This window comes from Saccopteryx leptura, chromosome 6 (genome assembly GCF_036850995.1).
Source record: "Saccopteryx leptura isolate mSacLep1 chromosome 6, mSacLep1_pri_phased_curated, whole genome shotgun sequence".
In the NCBI taxonomy this organism is placed as follows: domain Eukaryota; kingdom Metazoa; phylum Chordata; class Mammalia; order Chiroptera; family Emballonuridae; genus Saccopteryx; species Saccopteryx leptura.
Window position 1 is genome coordinate 142,690,994 of NC_089508.1, and position 23,949 is coordinate 142,714,942.

Here is a 23,949-nt window from a genome sequence, read left to right on the forward strand (position 1 = left end):
ATTCTGAAAACCACAAAATGTGTTTACAAACTCCATAAAGTCTGAGAAGAATATATAGGGAAACAGCCAGCATAAAAATAATAAAGGGCTGGACCTGTATGGTGGCTCAGTGGATAGAGTGTCAACCCAGTGTATGGATGTCCCAGGTTCCATCCCCGGTCAGGGCACACAGGAAGAGCGACCATCTACTTCTCTCCCCCTCCCTCTCCCCTTCTCTCCCTCTTCCCCTCCTGCAGCCAGTGGCTTGATTGAGCGTGGCCCTGGGTGCTGAGGATATCTCAGTTGGTCAGACAGCATCAGCCTCGGGCACTGAAGATAGCTTAGTTATTTCAAGCATTGGCCCCAGATGGGGGTTGCCAGGTGGATCCGAGTCAGGGTGCATGTGGGAGTCTGTCTCTCTGTATCCTCTCCTCTCACCTAAAAAATAGTAATAATAATACTTAAATAAATACATAAATAAAGGATGTCCTTGTAGACCTATTTCAATTTTTAACATCAAAAGTCAATAAGGAATAAAAGTTTATGATCAAATGTCAAGGTCAATGATAAAAACTAAGATTTAAGAATTCAAGCTTTAAATTTCTTTTAAGATTTAAAAGAGTAGATATAATCTACTCACAAACATTAGGGGATATTTTATTGTTTCATATTTATTTTTAAATATCCCCTATTTTTATGAACAATATATATTGATAGGTGTTTGCTTTGCTTAACATGGTCAACAGTATATAAACTAGAAATTTATTTTTCTAAACCAGAAAAGCTTTAGAGGTCTGGATACATGGTAGGCTAACCTGAATACATTTTTCCTGTTAACTAGGATATTAAAAAATTTATTTTAATTCATAGCTGATCTCAAAAGAGATATGAACAAGTACAGGAAGTACTGAGAGTACATCCTGAGTAGAAAGGAAGTGTTGCCATGGTAGTCCTCAGAGCAGTAGGTATGGTTCCAAGATCTGGGCTTCTTACACTTAATGTGGGAGCAGGAGAAACACCTGTTGGGCCACCTAAAGAGAGGAGCTGAAATCCAATGCCATGCACAGATCCTGAGTCTCTAGCTACAAAAAAAAATTACCTTCTGGTTCTGTAAAGTGACAAGGGAGCTAGCCATCTCCTCAGGGGTTAGTGTGGGAGAGATGTTGGGAAAGAATAGGGGTTTACCCCTAAGAAATCGGAGGATCTGAACTTATGCTATCCTGCTGGTGAAAACTCTTCTAAAATCATTGAAATCCCTACAGACTTCACAATGACCAAAAGTGAAACTACTCAGAATTGTGTTTCCTCAGCTAGGACACAGGATTCTCCATCGATGTTGAGTTTACTATAAAAAAAAATTGCAGACTATTATCAGAAGGGTAGCCAGGAGATACTGTACACAGAAGAATGAAAAATATTACAATAATGTTAATATTTCCAATAACTTTTCATACTAGATTAATTGCAAAGGCATTGTTAGTAAGTCTGTTTAAAATAAAGACATGGAAGAAAAAATAGATACCAAGTTACAAAATAGAACAATATGATAGAAAATTAGGAATTGAAAACTAAATAGAAATTGTGTGTGTACTCATTTAAATTATCACCTTGGCAGATAAGGTAAATAGATTAGACACAGCTGAAAAGGAGAATTGACTGGAAGGTAGATCTGATGAAATCATTTAGCATCCAGCTCAGAATAATTAAGAGAAGAAAATATGAAGGAGTGGTTAACAGAGACATGGATGTTAGAATGAAAGTGTCCTCACCGAAATTCCAAAGGAGAAAATCAAAAAACTATAATAAACTAGGACAATATCTAACAAACTTGATAAAGAAAACAAAAGGAAAAAATATCAGAAACAAAGAATAGAGCTACAGATGCAGACAGTATTTAAAAACTAAGTTAATGCTATAGTTTTATATCAGTATACACTATATTTGAAAACTTCAATAAAGAATCTTCTAGGAAATATATATTACCAAAGCTTACTCAAGAGCAAATAAAATAGACCTGTAGTCTTTCAATAAACCAGTAGTCAAAACTTAGCCACAATAAGAGCGTCATTGTACAGACAGCTTTAGCGATAAGCTTTATTATACTTATAAATACAGGTGACTCCTATATTGATTTTACATAAATTCTTTTAGAGAACAGAATTGGAGAAGCTCAGTCCCTCGTGGAATGCAGCGTCCTCTGAGGGCATGTGAGACAGTCACAGCCCTATCTTTTTCAGCACAAATGCAAAAGTTCTATATAAATCATTAAACTGAATTGGACCATTTATTTAATTATTCAAAGTAGATACATATCATAAATGTTATCCTTTCCCCCCAAGGTAATTATCTGCATGTTCAGTAAAATTCTAAGCATAATCTCAAAAGACTTTTTCATGGTCTTAAATTATATATAAAGAGTAACATTCTAAGATTACCCAAGAATAAGAAAGATAGATTTATCAGACATCAAAGCTTAATCTGTGTTGTCCTGACCTGTGGTGGCACAGTGGATAAAGCATCTACCTGGAACGCTGAGGTTGCTGGTTCAAAACAGTGGGCTTGCCCGGTCAAGGCACATATGAGAAGCAACTACTATGAGCTGCTCCTTCCCCCTTTCTCTCTCTCTCTCTTTATCTCTCTCCTACTCTTTCTCTCAAATCAATCAAAATTTTTTTAAAAGCTTAATATGTGGAAATGTAAAATAGTGGTAACCACTTTGGAGAAGTATTTGACAGTTACATAAAAAATTAGACATATACCTACTCCATGACCTAGCAATTTCATTCCTATTTACCCAAGAGGTGAAAAGCAGGTCCATAAAAGATCTGTACAAGAATATTGTTTGCAGCTTTATCTTTAAAGAGTTCTATACTGAAAATAGCCTAAACCTCCATCAATGAAAGAATGTACCTCCAGATTTCTGCCTCTTGGTCACAAAGTGGATGCTGTGTCTCCATGCCTCACATTCACATTCCAGGTAGGAAGATGTTGGTAGCAGAGGGATTTTTCCTATTGAGGCTTTCCTTTTTCGGAGGGAGGGAGGGGAGATGGCTCCCCAGGCCATATGTTTTTCTGTTTCATTTACCAGATCTGTGTTACACGAGCCCCAGGCAGCTGCTTGTTATAGTTGGACACACTAAGCAAAGTTGGAATTATGTTCCTAAGGAAGAAGGAAGAGGTTTAGGGCCAGAATGTGTCAGCTGTATCCATAATGCTTTCTTTTCTGAAATAAACAATTCAAGTACATGGCAAAGTATTAACAGATTTTTTTCAACCTAGGTGGTAGAGACATTGTGTAATTTATATTTTTATGTATGTTTGAAACATCTGATATTTTACAAAGAATAATAGCACAAAAATGGAACATAGTGCTCAGTATACAAGGAGCAGTGACTCGATGCCATTCAGATCATTAAGAACCTTGACAGAAGCGAGTGCACGTGCCCTAAATGTGTGGATAACATTAAGTTTGCAGAGTTGGGAAGAAGACAGGTGGAAGGTGAGACTCCACAGCTGGCAAGATGACCTCAGAAGATGGATGCAGTTGGAAATCATGTGTATAAAGGGCAGAAAGGGGTGAAGGCAACCTCCTTAAGTCAGATGCTATTGAGTCTGACACAAATCAGTGTCTTACTACTCAATGCATTCATGGGAAATAAATACCAAGTAGGAGCTTTTGAGTGTACAACAGCACATTTTCTATGAGTCACTGATGTAGCTGCTTTTGGGAATCCATAGTCAACATAATGCCTTGTCATGTGTCTAGTATTGAAAAGAATACTTGTATAATATTACATTATTTTTGTAGTGTTTTACCACCTCTGACTGCCTTCAGATCACTACAGATGTTATAGAATAAGTGACTCTTTCCTACGTGTGATGGTCTCTTTTTTATAAACACCTGCTTGGCATCATGTACATGAACTCAAAAGGTTTTCATGCTTTTTCTGACTTGAAGGCTTGGGTTTTGATCAAATGAAATAGAAAGTATCATCCTAAGCTGTATTTGTGTTTTTCCTTCTACTGGCTCTGTGCCTCTAAATAATGAAGTTTTATAGCCTGACCTGTGGCGGTGCAGTGGATAAAGCATCAACCTGGAATGCTGAGGTCGCCAGTTTGAAACCCCAGGCTTCCCTGGTCAAGGCACATATGGGAGTTGATGTTTCCTACTCCTCCCCGTTCTCTCTATCTCTTCCTCTCTCTCTCTCTCTCTTTCTCTCTCATAAAAGTGAATAAAATCTAGGAAAAAATTTTAAAAAAACTTAAACAATGAAGTTTTTTCTAGAAAATATGTTATACAGGCAGATGGATTGTACCTATTTAGAAAGTTGAATCCTAGTGAAAAAAATGGTTCCTCCTAGTCTGCACTTCTGCTGTTTTCTTTTTTAAGTTTGCAGACACTGTATCTTCTGTCTAGACTGCTGGGTCCACCCTTCTCTATGACGCATACAGGAGACCTAAAACACCCATTGAGGGTCAGAGCTAGCTATTTTTGAAACATTTTACCAAAGAAACTGAATGACACTACTTTTCTTAAATATTTATTTTGGTATTGGAGGGTGAGGAGCTTTATATTGTTTGCTTATAAATTTTCTTAAAGTTTAATGACATGAGTATTTCTTAGGTATCATTTTTCCTGTATTTGTTACTTTTCTTCCTATATACTTTAATGATGTCAAAGTTTTGGTATGTTTTTGAAATGAATCAGACAAACTCAATTTCTAGTAGCATTTTAAAGAATAAAACTTCACATACTGCCTCAATTATGTGGGACTAGTACTACCATTAATCATTTCCAGCTCACCAACAATGGTGGGTAGGAAACTTGAATCTGGATGTCAGTTTTGTTTTCTTGAATCTTAGCCTTCATATAATTAGGGGAAAGCCCTCTGGCTGCATTTACCCAAAGCTAGGGCTCTTTGCGATTTGAGAGATGCACCTGTTAGTGCAGACAACTGGAATATGGGGGACCAAGTTGGTCACTTACTTCCCTTCCCTGGGGCCTGAAAACATGAGAAAGCAGAGTGCTGTGACGCAGAGCTAGGCCACAGTGAGGCCGTGTGTCACCATGTGGGTTTCTGTGATGGTTATGTGGATACGGAAGAGGCCATTGGGGTGCCACCCACTCAGCCCTTCCGGCCTCAAGTGTCTCCCTCTTTGAAAAGCAGCAGTTTTGATAAACATGTCATCTGGCTTAAGCACACCTCACACAGCCGCTCTCAATTTCCAATGACATGGAAACCCAGAGAGGGCGGAAGCACACTGTCCAGCAGAGGTGGCATGCCTCTCACATGCCTGACAGCAGTGGGTGGTTTCGCCTTCCCCTCTCTGAAACTCAAAGTTGCTACCAGTCAAAACAAGCTTTTAGGCACTTCTGTCTGTACCCTGACTCAGGCTGCTGAGTGCCAGCTCTGGTGATTCTCCAGGCAAAGAGGAGAGAAGTGAGCCTATGAAGTAACAGAAAATACATAAAGAAACACAAAGTAGAGGAAGAATGAATCTTGGGACAGTATTTACTATCTGTAGGCGTTTTTCAGTCACCAGCTCTTTAAGAATCACCAAACATGAGGGTTAGTGTAGTCAACCACACTGACACACCTTGGTAATTGCTAACTGGTTTGGGTCGGATCAGGAAGGAATGGAGGACAGTTTGAACCCTGTTAAGACAGAGATCATGTCTGTTTAATTGATTGTTCCACATCTCGCAGCTTCTATATGGTAGGGCCCCAGTATGGTAAGGTATTTGTGCAGCAAATAGATTAAAGACTTAAGTTTAAGACCTGAAACCATAAAACTCCTAGTTAACAATATATTTTGGAATGTGTCTCCTCTAGCAAGGGCAACAAAAGAAAGAATTAACAAATGGGGCAAATATCAGAGGGTTGATGAGCAGGTCACGTAAGTGCCAAACTCTGCCGGAGAGAACCTCTATTAGGAAAACCAGGAAGGCAATGACAGAGGTAGTTAATAGAGGGCCTTCTGTGCCAGACTTTGGAACTGGTATTTGATATTACACTACTCCAGGAACCACTGTATGTTCACAAGAAAAACTACAGAGTCATGACTGAATGAGGCAGAAAGGGTGGGTCTGGCACTGGTGTGGAGGGAAAGCTTCCTGAGGGCAGGGACCCAGGGAGTGTCTCTTCAGAATATTTTAAAGGCACCAATTTCTGAATCCCCAGTAACAGGGCCCGTCCCCACAAGTATTTTTAAAGATATTTTTCTTTTACAATGTGTGCCTTAGATTCTGCTTCGTGAAGGCTGCAAGAAGATTCTGGTAGCTGACTCTTTGTCTTTACTGAAGAAAATGCATCGAACTCAAATGAAGGGCATTCTGGTTGACGGTGAGTAAAACTGAAATAGCCATATGCCTTGCTTTCAGAATAGACGGGAAATAGAAACAGAAAACGTGTAAACTCACCGGTGTGTTTCCTTGCAGAGGAGAACATCTGTGAATCATGCCTGTCCCCTGTTCTTCCATCAGGTAAGACAGTTGGGAGGGGAAAAGAAATCCCCAAATATGTGTTAATGATGAATGGAGTTTTTATAAAATTATATCTTTTGAAATAATCCAAAAGTTCAGGGAAGAATTTCAGCCCACATCTCTACTCTGTTGCATGGGTGGTGCAGTTCTTTAGAGCTGAGGATCTTAAACTGTGGAGTAAGTAAGTTGGCATTACCTGGCTGGCTTGTTGGAACCCAGAATGCTGGTCCTACCTGTAGAGGTTCTAATTCAGAATTCTGCATTGGAAAATGAGAATTTGCGTTTCTAACAAGTTCCCAGGTGACGACGATGCTGCTGGTTCAAGGGCCGTTCTTTAAGAAGCACTTCTCTAGAGTAAAACAATAAAATGAAAGCTGACCATCAACATGTTTAAATTGCAAGGTTGAAGAATCATGTGTGTATGTGGGGAATTTTTTATATATAGCTTTCCCTTTTAAACTTTTTCTCTTCTATATGGTTTTGGTACCCAAATTATCTCACATTTCAGTAGAAACATAACTCCCCCCTCCATCTAATGGGAATGTCTTATTGTATAATCAAAGCACCTTACATAAGATCACATGACATAAGAAAAGGAAGTTCCATAATTTAAAAGTAGAAATTAAAGAACACTGTCTGGGTGTTAAAATAACTTTTTTGTTTTTTAATATAAATTCAGCTTAGAGAAGTACAAAACGGCCTAGTTAATGTAGTATTTACTTAGTTTTAAGGGATATGGCAGGAGCATGACAAGTTTTTTCAATTACGGTCTTTACTATAGAAATAAGTTTTGATTTTAACCGCTTATGTTACAAACTACAGTGGGCACAGGGAAAGAAGTGAGCTTTTGTAGTGTTTTAGGCAGTGTTTTTTTTTATTTATTATTTTTTTTTTTTTTGTATTTTTCTGAAGCTGGAAACGGGGTAAGACAGTCAGACAGACTCCTGCATGCACCCGACCGGGATCCACCCGGCACGCCCACCAGGGGCGATGCTCTGCCTCTCCAGGGCGTCGCTCTGCCGCAACCAGAGCCACTCCAGCGCCTGGGGGGCAGAGGCCAAGGAGCCATCCCCAGCACCCGGGCCATCTTTGCTCCAATGGAGCCTTGGCTGCGGGAGGGGAAGAGAGAGACAGAGAGGAAGGAGGGGGGGTGGAGAAGCAAATGGGCGCTTCTCCTGTGTGCCCTGGCCGGGAATCGAACCTGGGTCCCCCGCACGCCAGGCCGACGCCCTACCGCTGAGCCAACCGGCCAGGGCCTAGGCAGTGTTTTAATAGAAAAGAGATTCATATACCCACACTGTATAGTTAGATTAATTCCTAAGGAATGCAATGCAGTACAAGGTTACAGCTGAGGGTTTAACCCAGTTCTGCCCTGAAGTCAGTGGATGGTCTTGACAATGGTAGTAGGTGAACTAGCAGGAAGCATTTTGATAAAGCCATAAAACTGACCTCAGTGTGTGGTGTGTAAAAGTTCTGTGGTAGAGAGGGGTTCAGGAGGAGGGAATACAGGTGCATGTACTGGTTCGAATGTATAAAATAAATGTTGTTTAACTTGGTTATGAATTTTTTCCCAGTATGTACTATGGTAAATAATGTAAAATACAAGCAAGTAACCTGTGACTGACGTGGAAACAGGATTGTAATATCTACTTTTAGTTTGTCACCACCCCAACTCAGGGATGCATTTATGAATAAGCACCCCCTAGGCAGTTTATTTAACACTAGCTGGACTTTTCATTAAGACTATTTTGGGGCCTGGCTGGGTAGATCATTTGGTTGGTTAAGAGTATTGTCCTGATATACCAGGTTCAAGTTTGATCCCATTCGGGGCACATACAGGGATCAACCAATGAATGTTTTATAGATATATATAAAACATATATATAAAATATATGTTTATATATATATATATATATATATATCTTTCATTCTCTCTTTCTTTTGCCCTCTCCCCCTCCTTGTCTCCTTCCTTTTCCCTCCCTTCTTCTCCCCTCCCTTCCTCTCTCTAAAATCAATCGATAAAAATAAATAAAAAGGCTTGTTTGAGTGATGAACACATAACACAATATACAGATGTTATATTGTATTATAGAATTGTACACTTGAAACCTATATAATGTTATGAACCAATGTTACCCCTATAAATTCAATATAAACTTTTTAAAAGAGTATGCTAACAAATGGGTGAAAAAAAAAGACTAGTTGAGACATGGGTCCAAGATGGCAGTGATGTAGGAGCACACTGAACTTACCTCCTCTTCTGAGCAAGCTGAAATAGACACGTACATAGAGAGCAGCTGCTCCTAAGAGGCAACTGAATGCTGGATGAGAAGCTCTGAATAACAAACGAGATAAAGAGACCAAGTAGAGAAGCTGGGACACCACAGGAGCTGTCCAGTAGCTACTGGGCCAGAAATACCTGTGAGCACCATTGTTTACATCCCCCTCCAGCTCCAGTGGGTGGGCAGGAGCTGTACCTTCTGGCCCACCTGCAATGTTGCCTCGGAGAGTTACCTGACTCACTTGGGCGCTTTCAGCTCCAGACAAAAGAGCTGCTCTAGCTTGAGAGGCCAGTGCCCCAGATGCCACAGACACTCACTCTGTTCCAGCTGGCCTGCCAGAACCACCTAGCAGACACAGCTTACAGCGAGGCCCCTTCTACATAAGCCCACTTTTTCAATACGAGGAGAAAGGGCTATTTTGTCTTAATTTGTATAAACAAACATAGGAAGTCAAACTAAGTGGGAAATAAGAAAGAAGAAGACTATCTCAAATGAAAGAATAAGAAAACTCCCCAGAAGAACATCCTAAGGATATGGAGACAAGTAATTTACCTGATAAATAATTCAAAGAAATGGTCATAAGGATGCTCACTGAACTTGAGAGCAGAACAGAGGAATTTGGGGAGAATGTCAAAACCTTAGAAAGTGTAATAAAAAACTTAAGTAGAGCTGAAGGATACAGTAACTGTAGTGAAAAACAAATCAGTAGATTAGCTTATACAGAAGAATGGACCAGCAACCTGAAGACAGACTAGTGGAAATCAATCAGAACAGTAAAGAATAAAAATAAAGTAAAAATAGTTTAAGAACCCTTGGGATAATTTGAGGCACACAGCATTTGCATTATAGGGATCCCAAAAGGAAAGTAAAGGAACCAACTACTTTTTTAAAAAATGCCTGAAAACTTTTCTAACCTACAAAAGGAAACAGATATCCAGGTCCAGGAAGCACAGAGACTTCTGAACAAGATAAGCCTAGGGAGACCCATAATAAAACATGTCATAATTAAATTGGCAAAAGTTAAATATTCTGTAGAGACACTCTTGAAAAAAGCAAGAGGAAAACAACTAGTTGCATACAAAGGAAACCCCAAAGGCTATCAGCTAATTTCTCATTAGCAACTTTATATAGACCAAAAGGGACATATCTAAAGTGCTGAAAGAAAAGAACCTACAATTTAGAATAATTTACCAAGCAAGGTGATTTAGAATTGAAGGACTGGTAAAGAGTTTTCCTGACAAAAAATAAAGGAGTTTATGTCCACTAAACCAGCTTTACAAGAAATATAAAAGGGTCTATTTTAAGCAGAAAAGGAAAACCCTAATCAAAAGTAAGAAAATATGAGAAAGGAAAAATATCACGGGAAAGCCAAATATTTAATAAACACAGCAAATCAAACATTTACAAAGCTACTATGAAGTTCAACAAACAAAAGCACCAAACTCAACTCAAACTATAGTAAGTACTTAGGAGATACATAACGTAAAATCATCTAAACTTTAACATCAAAAACTTAAAACATGGAGAGGGGTTTGCAAATATAGTCCTTTTAGAATATATTTGAACTTAAACACCTAACAGCTTAATATAAACTGCTATAGATATATAATGACATACATAAACCTTATGGTAATCGCACACCAAAACCTACAAAAGATACACAAAGAATAAAAAGAATGGAACTTGAACAAAATACTGAAGATAACCAGAAAACCTCAAGGGAAAAAAGAAGAAAGGAAAAGAACAACTATAAAATCTCAACCAAAAACAACAAGCAAAATGGCAATAAGCACATACTTAAAAATACTTTAAATGTAAATGTGGTAAATGTTCCAATAAAAAGACATAGAATAGTTGAATATTAAAAAACATGACCAGGCCCTGGCTGGTTGGCTCAGTGGTAGAGCGTCGGCCTGGCATGCAGGAGTCTTAGGTTCAATTCCCGGCCAGGGCACACAGGAGAAGCACCCATCTGCTTCTCCACCCCTCCCCCTCTCCTTCATATCTGTCTCTCTCTTCCCCTCCCACAGCCAAGGCTCCATTGGAGCAAAGTTTGCCTGGGCACTGAGGATGGCTCCATGGCCTCTGCCTCAGGTGCTAGAATGGCACTGGTTGCAACAGAGCAACGCCCCAGATGGGCAGAGCATCGCCCCCTGCTGGGCGTGCCAGGTGGATCCCGGTCAGACGCATGCGGGAGTCTGTTTGACTGCCTCCCCATTTCCAGCTTCAGAAAAATTAAAAACAAAACAAACAAACAAATAAAAAACATGACCAGCCTGACCAGGTGGTGGCACAGTGGATAGAGCATCAAACTGGGATGCGGAAGGACACAGGTTCGAGACCCTGAGGTCGCTAGCTTGAGCACGGGCTCATCTGGCTTGAGCAAAAAAGCTCACCAGCTTGGACCCAAGGTTGCTGGCTTGAGCAAGTGGTTACTTGGTCTGCTGAAGGCCCCTGGTCAAGGCACATATGAGAAAGCAATCAATGAACAACTAAGGTGTCGCAACAAAAAACTGATGATGGATGCTTCTCATCTTTCTCTGTTCCTATCTGTCTGCCCCTATCTATCCCTCTCTCTGACTCTCTCTCTCTGTCCCTGTAAAAAAAAAAAAAGACCAATCTATATGTTGCTTACAAGAGACTTCCAATCAAAGGACACATACAAACTGAAAGTAAATGGCTGGAAAAAGATATTCCATGCAAATAGAAATGCAAAGGAAGGTTGTGTAGCAATACTCATATAAGACTGAGTAGACCTGAAGAGAAAATATGTAGGAAAAAGTACAGAGAGGACATAATTATGCATGGGTCAATCAAAAAATAGAATATAACAATCAAAAATATCTATGATCCAACATAGGAATCCTAAGTATATAAAGCAAATATTAATGTGCACATAAAGGAGAAATTCAATAATAGTAGGGTATTTTACTACTCCACTAACATCAATTGAGACAAAATTAATAAGGAAATAATTGCCTTAAATGCTACATTAGACCAGGTTGTCTTAACAGACATTTATAGAACATTTCATCCAAAAACTTCAGAATGCACAATTTTTTAAGTGTGCATGGAACATTCTCCAGGACGGGCCACATATTAGACCACAAAACAAGCCCAAATAAATTTAAGAAGATTGAAATCAAACATCTTTTCCAGACACAATGCCATGAGAGTAGAAATCAACTATGAGAAGAAAACTGGGGAGTGGGGGTGAACCACACAAATAAATGGAGACTAAAAAGCATGTTATTAAATAACCAGTGAATCAAAGAAGAAATCAAATATGTATTCAAAAACTGCCTTGACACAAATGAAAATAACTCTTCCAAATTTATAAGATGTAACAAAAACTCATCTAAGTGGATATTCATACCCATATAGGACTACCTTGAGAAACAAGAAAAATTCCAAATAAACAGTCTAACTCTATACCTATAGGAACTGAGGGATGGGCAGAGAACAAACAAAACCCAAAGTAAACAGTAGGAGGAAATAATTCAGAAAGAAGTGGAAATCAATGAAACAGAAATTGAAGAAAAAGAAAAACTCACTGAAACTAAGAGTTGGTTCTTTGAAAAGATAAATCATATTAACCTCCAGTCAAACTCATCAAGAATAAAAGAGAAAGAGTCTAAATAAAACATAAATGAAACAGAAGTTAATAACTGACACCACAGAAAGACAAAGTGTCATTAAACAGTACTTTGAGCAAATATATGCCAATAAATATGACACGCAGTGGATAAATTCCTTCCAGGGCTGTACCAGAAAGAAATAGAAAATCTAAACAGACTGATTACTAGCAATGAAATTGGAGAAGTAATCAAAAATCTCCCATCAAATAAAAGTCTAGGACCAGATTACTTCAGAGGGGAATTCTCCCACACCTTTAAAGAAGAATTAATACCTATCCTTTTAAAACTTTTAAAAATTAAAGTGAAAGAAACATTTCTGGCCACATTTTATAAAGCCAGTGTTACCCAAATGCCAAATTCAGACAGACATTACAAATAAAATTGTAGGCCTATATCCTTGATGAATATAGATGTAGGAATTCTCAACAAAATATTAATAAACCAGTCTGAATTATACATTAGGAGGATTATACACCATGGCCAAGTAAGATTTATTCCAGGGATGCAAGGAGGCTTTAATATTTGTAAATCAATCAACAGGCTACATCACATTAACAAAATGAAGGATAGAAATCCCTAAAGACTCCATCAAGAAACTATTAGAATTAACAAATGAATTCAGCAAAATTTCAGGATACAAAAATCAGTATACAGAAATTAGTTGTTTCTATAACCAGTAATGAAAATTAGGAGAAAGAAAATACTCCTATTTACAATTACATCTAAAAGCATAAGACATCCTCCTCTCTCACCCGGCCTGGGGTCTTGGCTCAGCAGACCAAAAAAGTAAACATTGTGGAGAGACACTGACATATTTGAAGAGAAATGGGAACGTAAACAGCAATGAAAGAGTGACTTTCTATATAAAGGATCCCTTGGTGTCATTTGGGGCCAGTACAAGTCACACTGGGACTTGGAAGAGGAGATTCTTTATGCAAAGAAAGTTGTAAACAGGCACGGTGGCTGGCTCATAAGTATCTAAGGGGCTGAAGCTTCAAGGCCCTCTTTCCTTCTACTGATCCTTGCTGATGTCTGAACATCAGACGCTTGAAAAGTTCATCCCACTGAGCAAGGTCATTCAGGACCCAGTCTAAGCTGAACCTAGGCTGCGCTGGCCACTCGTCTGAACTAGAGAAGAGAGCAAGAGAAAGATAGGAGAGAGAGAAGCAGAAAGCATCAACTCCATACCAGTTTAATTGGTATAAACAGGAATTAAGTTGGAGCGGCAAGATGGTGATAGAGTAGGTGGACGTACTTCCACCTCCCAGAACCAAAGTGGATTACAACTTAATTTTAAGAACCATCATCTGGAAAAACCAACTTTGGGCTAAACCAAGAGGAATCTATAACCAAGGATCACTGAAGAAGCCACACTGAGAGTGGTAGGAAAAGCGGAAACGCAAAGAGGGCTGCCCAGCTCCTGGAGCAAACAGCAGCCCAGAGAGACTCATGTAGCAGGAAGTGAGTTTAGCGGAGAGGGGAGAGTCCTGAGCCCCAGGAACAAAGCCCCAGCCTGCAGCCCCAGAGCCTAGAAGAGGTGTATGGACAGTATTTAGCTGCAAAACAAGTCAAGATACTGTTTTTGAGAAAGAGAAAGATTTCTCAGACCCAGGATTCGTCTTGAAGGGACCACACAGAAAACCTCTCTTACAACCACTCACCCGGGGCTCCGGGGGTTGAGGAGAGAAGAGAGTACTGGAGCAGCGGGAAGAAAGTGTAATCTAGGAGACTCAGGGAGAAACACTTTGAGGGACAGCCACCCTGACCCCTGAGCTCAGTCACTCCCCAAATCTGAAGCGAATATTTCCCCTGGAAACAGCAATACCAGCAAAAGGAAGCAAGACACCAGCCAAACAAGCTCTCCCGTGGCACTGAGAGCAGAGTTACTTAGAACGAAGGAGCTTTTGGGAATACAGTACGGAGTGTCAGGATCTGAGCTGCAGCGCCCCACCCACACGGCTGAGGGCTCACAAGAGGGCAGGTGGCAGTGGGACGCAGAAGCGTGGTTAGGTCAGCAAGGATAGACGCCAGCCAGCCACAACTGAGGCCCAGTTGTGAGCTCAGTCTTGCCCGGTGGGCGGAGGAGACGTGCGAAAGTGGTCAGGCCCAGCTGCAGCCTGCCTGTGGGGGAGGGGCGGGAGCCCCAGAAGGGGCAAAGACCCACTGTGGAGCCGAGGCTTGCAACGAGTGGACTCCTCCTGCAGGGGCGGGACAAAAGCCCAGAAATAGACAGAGAACTGCAGCTGAGCAAAGATGCTCACCCCTGCCTGCTGCGCTGAGGCTTGCAGCTGGGGCGTGGCACATAACCTGACCCATGGGGGTGGGGCAAAGACCAAGGCCAAGGAGGCTTGTAGAACTGGGCATGTGATCACAGCCCCTCCCATGGAGAAGAGGTGGAAACCACAGAAACAACCCCCATGGGCTGGCACCAGCAACGCCCACACTTGAACGCCCTAAGCAGCTGTGGAAGAAGGAGTGGCAGGCCTGCAGACAGACCACACCTAGGGAACACAGAGGCCACACCTATTGGACTCCGGTGGCCAAAACCTTCTTATACAGAGACAAAATGAGAAGGCAGAGAAATGCAACAAAAATGGACCCAGAAAAATCCCAGAAAAGGACCTGAATGAGTCAGATATAACCAAGTTACTGGATACAGAGTTTAAAATAACAATTGTTAGGATGCTCAAAGCTCTTAGAACAATAATAGATGGTCATTATGAACACCTAAATAAAGAGATAGCAAATATAAAAAAGGACATTGAAATAATAAAAAAGAATCAGTCAGAAATGACAAATACAATATCAGAAATGAAGACCACAATGGAAGGAATTAAAAGCAGGATGGATGAAGCTGAGGATTGAATCAGCGAGTTAGAGGACAAGATAAATGAAAGCATGGAAGCAGAGCAGAAAAAAGAAAAAAGACTCAAAGAGTCTGAGGAAACAACTTGAAGAGAAATAACAATCGCATCATAGGGGTTCCTGAAGAAGAAGAGAAAAAACAAGGGATAGAGACTTTGTTCAGTCATATCATAGCTGAAAACTTTCTTAAATTAATGCAAGAAAAAGTCTAACAAGTTCAAGAAGCACAGAGAACTCCATTTAAGAGAAACCCAAAAAAATCAACACGAAGACACATCATAATTAAAATATCAAAGCTAAGTGATAAAGAGAAAATATTAAGAGCTGTAGAGAAAAAAAGGCTATCACCTACAAAGGAGCCCCTATAAGGATGACATCCGACTTCTCAACAGAAACACTTGAGGCCAGAAGGGAATGGCAAGAGATATTCAAAGTAATGCAGAGCAAGAGCCTACAACCAATACTACTTTATCCAGCAAGACTATCGTTTAAAATTGAAGGAGAAATAAAAAGCTTCCCAGACAAAAAAAAACTCAAGAAATTCACTACAACCAAACCAATGCTGCAGGAAATACTAAGGGGCCTGTTGTAAACAGATCAAAGGGGAAAAAGAATATAGCAAAAGAGGAATACAGCTTTAAAGAATAAAATGGCAATAAACAACTACATATCAATAATAACCTTAAATGTAAATGGATTAAATGATCTGATCAAAAGACATAGGGTAGCTGCGTGGATAAGAAAACAGGACCCGGCCTGACCAGGCGGTGGCGCAGTGGATAGAATGTCGGACAGGGATGCCGAGGACCCAGGTTCAAGACCCTGAGGTCGCCACCTTCAGCAAGGGCTCATCTGCCTTGAAGAAAAAAAAAAAAGCTCACCAGCTTAGACCCAAGGTCGCTGGCTCGAGCAAGGGGTTACTTGGTCTGCTGAAGGCCCGTTTTCAAGGCACATATGAGAAAGCAATCAATGAACAACTAAGGTGTCGCAACGAAAAATTGATGATTGATTCCTCTCATCTCTCTCCATACCTGTCTGTCTGTCCCTATCTATCCCTCTCTCTGACTCAATCTCTGTCTCTATAAAAAAAAAAAAAGAAAAAGAAAACAAGACCCATACATATGCTGTCTACAAAAGACACGTTACAACAAAAGATGCATATAGTCTGAAGGTAAAAGGATGGAAAAAAAAATATTTCATGCAAATGCAAATGAAAAAAAGCTGAGGTAGCAATACTTATATCAGACAAAGTGGACTTTAAAACAAAGGCTATAGTAAGATATAAAGAAGGTCAGTACGTAACGATAAAGGGAGCAATCCAACAGGAAGATATAACCATTATAAATATCTATGCACCTAATATAAGAGCACCTAAATATATAAAGCAGACTTTGATGGATATAAAGGGCAAGATAAACAGCAATACTACAATAGTAGGAGATTTCAATACCCAACTAACATCACTAGACAGATCCTCAAGAAAGAAAATTAACAAAGAAACAGCAGACTTAAAGGACACACTAGATCAACTGGATTTAATAGATATCTTCAGAACCTTTCACCCCAAAGCAGAAGAATATACACTCTTTTCAAGTGCTTATGGTACACTCTCTAGGATAGACCGCATGTTAGGGCACAAAAGCAGTCTCAACAAATTTAAGAAGATTGAAATCATATCAAGTACTTTCTCTGATCACAATGGCATGAAACTAAAAATCAACCATGACAGAAAAACTGAAAAATATTCAAATACTTGGAAACTAAATAGCATGTTATTAAATAATGAATGGGTTATCAATGAGATCAAAGAAGAAATTTAAAAATTCCTAGAAACGAATGATATTGAGCATACATCAACTCAAAATTTATGGGACACAGCGAAAACAGTCCTGAGAGGGAAGTTCATAGCATTACAGACATACCTTAAGAAGCTAGAAAAAGCTCAAATAAACACTTGACCCTGAATCTAAAAGAACTAGAAAAAGAACAGCAAGTAAAGCCTAGAGGTAGTAGAAGGAAGGAAATAATAAAGATCAGAGTGGAAATAAATGACATAGAAGCTAAAGAAACAATACAGAGGATCAATGAAACCAGGAGCTGGTTCTTTGAAAAGGTAAACAAGATTGATGAACCTTTAACCAGACTCGCCAAGAAAAAAAGAGAGAGAACTCAAATAAATAAAATTAGAAATGAGAGTGGAGAAGTAACAACTGATACAACAGAAATACAAAATATTGTAAGAAAATACTATGAAGAACTGTACACCAAAAAACCAGACAACCTAGATGAAATGGACAAATTCCTTGAAACATATAATCTTCCAAAAATTAACCTGGAAGAATTAACGTAAACACACAGATTACAACAAATGAGATCGAAACAGTTATCAGAGAACTCCCAACAAAAGAAGTCCTGTGCCTGATGGCTTCACAAGTGAATTCTACCAAATATTCAAAGAAGAACTAACTCCTATCCTTCTCAAGCTATTTCAAAAAATTCAAAAGGAAGGAAGACTTCCAAGCTCCTTTTATGAGGCGAGTATAATTCTGATTCCAAAACCAGGCAAAGATAACACAAAGAAAGAAAATTATAGGCCAATATTCCTGATGAATTTAGATGCTAAAATCCTCAACATAATATTAGTAAACCAGATCCAGCAATATATGAAAAAAATCATACACCATGATCAAGTGGGATTTATTCTGGGGAGGCAAGGCTGGTACAATATTCACAAATCAATCAATGTGATTCATCACATAAACAAAAGGAAGGAGAATAACCACATGATAATTTAAATAGATGCAGAAAAAGCATTAGATAAAATCCAGCACCCATTCATGATCAAAACTCTCAGCAAAATGGGAATACAGGGAACGTTTCTCAACATAATAAAGGCCATCTATGACAAACCCACAGCCAACATCATACTCAGTGGGCAAAAATTAAAAGCAATCCCCTTAAGATCAGGAACAAGGTAGGGGTGCTCCCTTTCACCACTCTTATTTAACATAGTCCTGGAAGTCCTAGCCACAGCAATAAGACAAGAAGAAGAAATAAAAGGCATCCAAATTGGAAAAGAAGAAGTAAAACTGTCATTATTTGCAGATGATATGATATTGTATATAGAAAACCCTAAAGTCTCAGTCAAAAAACTACTGGACCTGATAAATGAATTCAGCAAAGTGGCAGGATATAAAATCAATACTCAGAAATCAGAGGCATTTTTATATACCAACAATGAACTGTCAGAAAGAGAAATTAAGGAAACAATCCCCTTAACTATTGCAACCAACAAAATAAAGTACCTAGGCTTAAATTTAACCAAGGAGATTAAAGACTTGTACTCGGAAAATTATAAAACATTGATAAATGAAATCAAGGAAGATACAAACAATTGGAAGTATATGCTGTGCTCATGATTAGGAAGAATAAATATCATTAAAATGTCTATATTACCCAAAGCAACTTATAAATTCAATGCAATACCAATTAAAATACCAATGACATACTTCAAAGGTATAGAACACATATTCCAAAACTTTATATAGAACCAAAAGAGAACACGAATAGCCTCAGCAATCTTGAAAAGGAAGAATAAAGTGAGAGGTATCACACTTCCGGATATTAAGTTATACTACAAGGCCATTCTACTCACAACAGCCTGGTACTGGCATAAGAACAGGCATATAGATCAATGGAACAGAACAGAGAATCCAGAAATAAACCCACACCTTTATGGACAATTGATACTTGCCATGGAGGTAAGAGCATACAATGGAGTAAAGACAGCCTCTTTAACAAATGGTGTTGGGAAAATTGGACATCTACCTCAAAAAAATGAAACTATAACACCACCTTACACCATTCACAACAATAAATTCAAAATGGATAAAAGACTTAAATGTAAGCCGTGAAACCATAAGCATCTTAGAAGAAAACATAGGCAGTAAGCTCTCCGACATCTCTCGCAACAATATATTTGCTGATTTATCTCCACAGGCAAGTGAAATAAAAGACAGGATAAACAAATGGGACTTGATCAAACGAAAATTCTTTTGCACAGCTAAAGACAATAAGAACAGAATAAAAAGACAAACTACATAATGGGAGAACATATTCGACAATACGTCTGAAAGGAGTTAATAACCAAAATTTATAAAAAAAACTTGTAATACTCAACACCAGGAAGACAAACAATCCAGTCAAAAAATGGGCAAAAGAAATGAATAGACACTAGATACCTCTCCAAAGAGGACATACAGATGGCCAATAGGCATATGAAAAAATGCTCAACATCACTAATCATTAGAGAAATGCATATTAAAACCACAATGAGATATCACCTCACACCAGTCAGAATGGCGCTCATCAACAAAACAACACAGAATAAGTGCTAGTGAGGATGTGGAGAAAAGGGAACCCTCCTACACTGCTGGTGGGAATGCAGACTGGTGCAGCCACTATGGAAAACAGTATGGAGAGTCCTCAATAATTAATAATTGAACTGCCTTTTGACCCAGCTATCCCACTTTTAGGAATATACCCCAGGAACACCATAGCACTGTTTCAAAAGGAGAAATGCACCCCTGTATTTGTGGCAGCAATATTCACAATAGCGAAGATCTGGAAACAGCCCTAGTCTCCGTCAGTGGACGAGTGGATTAAAAAGCTTTGGTACATATATACTATGGAATACTATTCAGCCATAAGAAATGATGACATCGATCATTTACAACAACATGGATGGACTTTGATAACATTATACTGAGTCAAATAAGTAAATCAGAAAAAACTAAGAACTATATGAATCCATACATAGATGGGACATAAAAATGAGACTCAGAGACATGGACAAGAGTGTGGGGGTTATGGGGAGGGGTGTGGCACACAGAAAACCAGATAGAAGGTGATGGAAGACAATTTGACTTTGGGTGACGAATGTGCAGCATAATCAAATGTCAAACTGGAGATGTTTTCTCTGGTCATATGTACCCTGATTTATCAATGTTACCCCATTAAAATTAATATAAAACAAACAAACAAAAAAAAAACCCATAAAATACCCAGCAATAAAATTGATCAAAAAGGAGAAAGACATGTACTGAGAAAACTATAAGATAAAAGAAAGAAATTGAAAAGGATACAAATAAATGGAAGGATATACTATAGTCATGGGTTGAAAAGATTAATATTGTTAAAGTGTCCTTAGTGCCTTAAGCCTTAGATAGATGCATTACAATCCTTATTAAAATACTAATATCTTTCTTCTCGGAATTAGGGCAATTAGTCCTAAAAGGTAAGTGGAACCAGAGAAGATCTCAAATAGCCAAAGAAGCCTTGAAAGAGAAATAATGAAAGATGACTGCTTCCCAATTTCAGACTTTCCAAAACTACAAATATCAAAATAGTGTGGTACTAACATAAAAATAGATACATAGATCAGTGGAAAAAAATGGAGAGCCCAGCCTGATGAGTGGTGGCACAGTGGGTAGTGTCAGCCTGTGATGCTGAGGTCTCAGGTTTGTGACTTTGAGGTCACCAGCTTGAGCGTGAGTTCATCTAGCTTGTACACTGGCTCACCAACTTGAGGCAGGGTCATTGGCTTGAGCGTGGAATCATAGACATGATCCCATGGTCGCTGACTTGAGCCCAAGGTTGCTAGCTTAAGAAAGGGGTCACTGGCTCGGCTGGAGCCCTTTGGTTGAAGCATGTATGAGAAGCAATCAACAACTAAAGTGATACAAGTATAAGTTGATGCTTCCCATCTGTCTCCCTGCCTGCCTGCCTGCCTATCTGTCTCACAAAAAGATGGGGTAGGGGGCAGAAATTAACTCTTCCTTATACAATCAACTAATTTACAACAAAAGGAAACAAAATGTATAATAGAGTAAAGACAGTCTCTTAAGTGGTGTTGGAAAAACTGGACAGATACCTGCAAAAAAAATGAAATTGGACTTCTAAATTGGACAGTCTACAAAAAGAAACTGCAAATAGATTAAAGACTTAAGTTTAAGACCTGAAACCATAAAACTCCTAGTTAACAATATATTTTGGAATGTGTCTCCTCTAGCAAGGGCAACAAAAGAAAGAATTAACAAATGGTACTATATCAAACTGAAAAGTTTTGAAACCACCAGCAGAATAAAAAGACAGCCTACTGAATGGAAGAAAATACTTACAAATGATATATCCACTAAGGGGTTAATATCTAAAATATAAAAGCAACTTTTATAACTTTACACCAAGGAAACCAAACAATCTGATTAATAAATGGGCAGAGGACCTGAGTAGACACTTCTCCCAAGAGGACATACAGATAGGCACAGCAATATGAAAAGATGCACAACATCACTAATCATCTGGGAAATGCAAATTAGAATACAGTGAAATATCACCTCACACCTGTCAGAATGATTATCATCAGTAAATCAACAAAGTGTTAGCAAGGATGTGGAGAAAAGGGAACCCTCCTGCACTGTTGGTGGGAATGCAAACTGGTGCAGCCACTGTGGAAACAGTGTGAAGTTGCCTTAAAAAATGAAAATAGTACAATACTACCGGCTGGTCCAGCAATTTCTATATCCAAAGAAACCCAAAACACTAATTTGAAAAGATACATGCATCCCTGTTTTCATTGCAGCGTTATTTATAATAGCTAAGATAATGGAAGCTGCCTAGATATCCATCAGTAGGATAAAGAAGATGTGGTGTATACAGTGGAACTGCTCGGTGATTTAAAAAAAAAAAAAAGAATGAAATCTTGCCATTTGTGACAACATGGATGGACCTGAGGGGTATTATTACGCTAAGTGAAGTAAGTCAGAAAGAGAAAAAGACCATATAATTTCACTTATATGTGGAATCTTTAAAAAAAAAAGGATAAGTAAAACAGACAGATCTATATAGGGAGAAAAAACTGATGGTTGCCAAAGGGGTGGGGATTAGAGGGTACGAAAAAAGGAAGATTGTTTTTGAAGTTTCTGATCTGCTTGTTGCATTGAGTCCTTCTCTCTTCCCATCCCTTGACCCCAGATGCGGCTAAGCCCTTCAGCGTGGTGGTCTTCCACTGCCGGCATATGTTCCACAGGGAGTGTCTGCCAGTGCCCAGCATGGTGAGTTCGGAGTGAGGCCCCCTCAGCTAAAGAGAAATTGATGCCATCACAGGGATGTGCTCAGAATTGTAGCCTGTCATCTTATGACCCTGTGGCTTCTCAAAATGATAATACAGTTTTATGTCACATAAGAAAAATTAATTCATCTAATTTTCAAATTAAAACTGTTTAATATAGTATTCTAAATAATTTAAAATCATATTTAAGTGAATTTGTTCAGATAAAATTCATAACTGTTGAGCTATAGAAACATAAGATACATTGAGAACTATTTTATGTTTTGTACAACTTTCTCAACCTGATTTCTGTATCATGACCTACTACTTTTTAGTGTCGTGTTCCTCCATGTCACATTCCACTTGTTTTGCTGTGAAGTGTCCTTTGAATAGCAGGTGCTCTAGATAGAATCCTATATGAACCAACAGTAATCTCCAGGAAAGGGAGCAGCATTTCATAGTGTCCCCAGTCCCGACTGGTGCTCCCACAGTGTTTCTGAATTTGGAAGTTGGAAGAGAAGACATTTTCAGTCTGTGTTTTCATTCCTTTTAGAGCTCTTCTGCACAGTTCTGCAGCATCTGCAGTGCCAAGCACCGGGGACCGGGAGGGGCCGTTTTGGAGATGAAGAAGTAGCTCCACGCTGTTGGCCAGTCTCCTCACTGCTCTCTGAAGATGGCTTTGCAACAACAGAGGCATCTGTTGATACCAGTGCTGTTAGAGTTTTGTATGTGTCTATATAATGCTCAAAAATACTTTTTCATCTTCATCTGTCTACTAGAGTTTGCTCTTTGCTGTTGTTAGAGCTGTTAGGTTTTTCCCTATCCATGCCTTGAAGTATTTGGGTTTGCGGTCAATATTTCATCATTTATTTGTTTGGCTCACTCTTCATTTAAGAATGGAAACTTGAGTGTGAGAATTAGAAATGAATTTTTAAGAGCCGGTGAAATTGTTCATCCATAAAGTGGGCAGTCCCAGCTGGCTGAGCATCGCCACTGGCTGGCCGGCCAGCCTTCCTCATTGGACCTGTTCTGTGTCCTTGGCAATTCTGGCGTTATGGGTTTGACTCTTTCTATGTCATCAACTGGTTACCTTCTTAATATGTGTTAAATGAAATATTGTGCAGATTGTCACTTATTCATTACATCTGAGTGACACGAGGAGTCTGACGTCATGCAATTTCATGTTGACTAATTACATGTTCTTTTTGTCCTCATGACTAGCAATGTCACCCTGGCAGGCACTCAGTGTTCGTTGATTGAATAAATGTTAGCTCTGCTCATGTGAAAGACTTGCTTTTTTGTTTGTTTGTTTTTATTTATTCATTTTAGAGAGGTGAGGGGGAGAGAGAGAGAGAGAAGGAAAGGGGGAAGAGTAGGAAGCATCAACTCCCATATGCACCTTGACTGAGCAAGCCCAGGGTTTCGAACCGGCCACCTTAGCATTTCAGGTCACTGCTTTACCCAGTGCACCACCAGAGGTCAGGCTGAAAGACTTACTTTCAGTAGTCTGAACAGCTTTAGGCAACAATTCTGACACCCTCGGAAGGAAGAGACTTTCAGCTCTTAGTGTAAGGGCTGTGGTTAGGTTTTGTC

General features: G+C 39.2%; 1 protein-coding gene across 1 annotated transcript in view; it reads left to right on the plus strand.

Moving 5' to 3' along the window:
- VPS41 (VPS41 subunit of HOPS complex) overlaps nt 1–23,637 on the plus strand; it is a 266,714-nt gene extending 243,077 nt beyond the window's left edge. The window contains exons 26-29 of the mRNA XM_066341578.1: nt 6,224–6,323; nt 6,419–6,463; nt 22,281–22,360; nt 22,910–23,637. Coding sequence (XP_066197675.1) covers nt 6,224–6,323; nt 6,419–6,463; nt 22,281–22,360; nt 22,910–22,990 — 306 coding nt within the window. The 3' untranslated portion in view covers nt 22,991–23,637. The remainder of the gene's footprint in view (nt 1–6,223; nt 6,324–6,418; nt 6,464–22,280; nt 22,361–22,909) is intronic.
- The last annotated feature ends 312 nt before the right edge of the window (nt 23,638–23,949 follow it).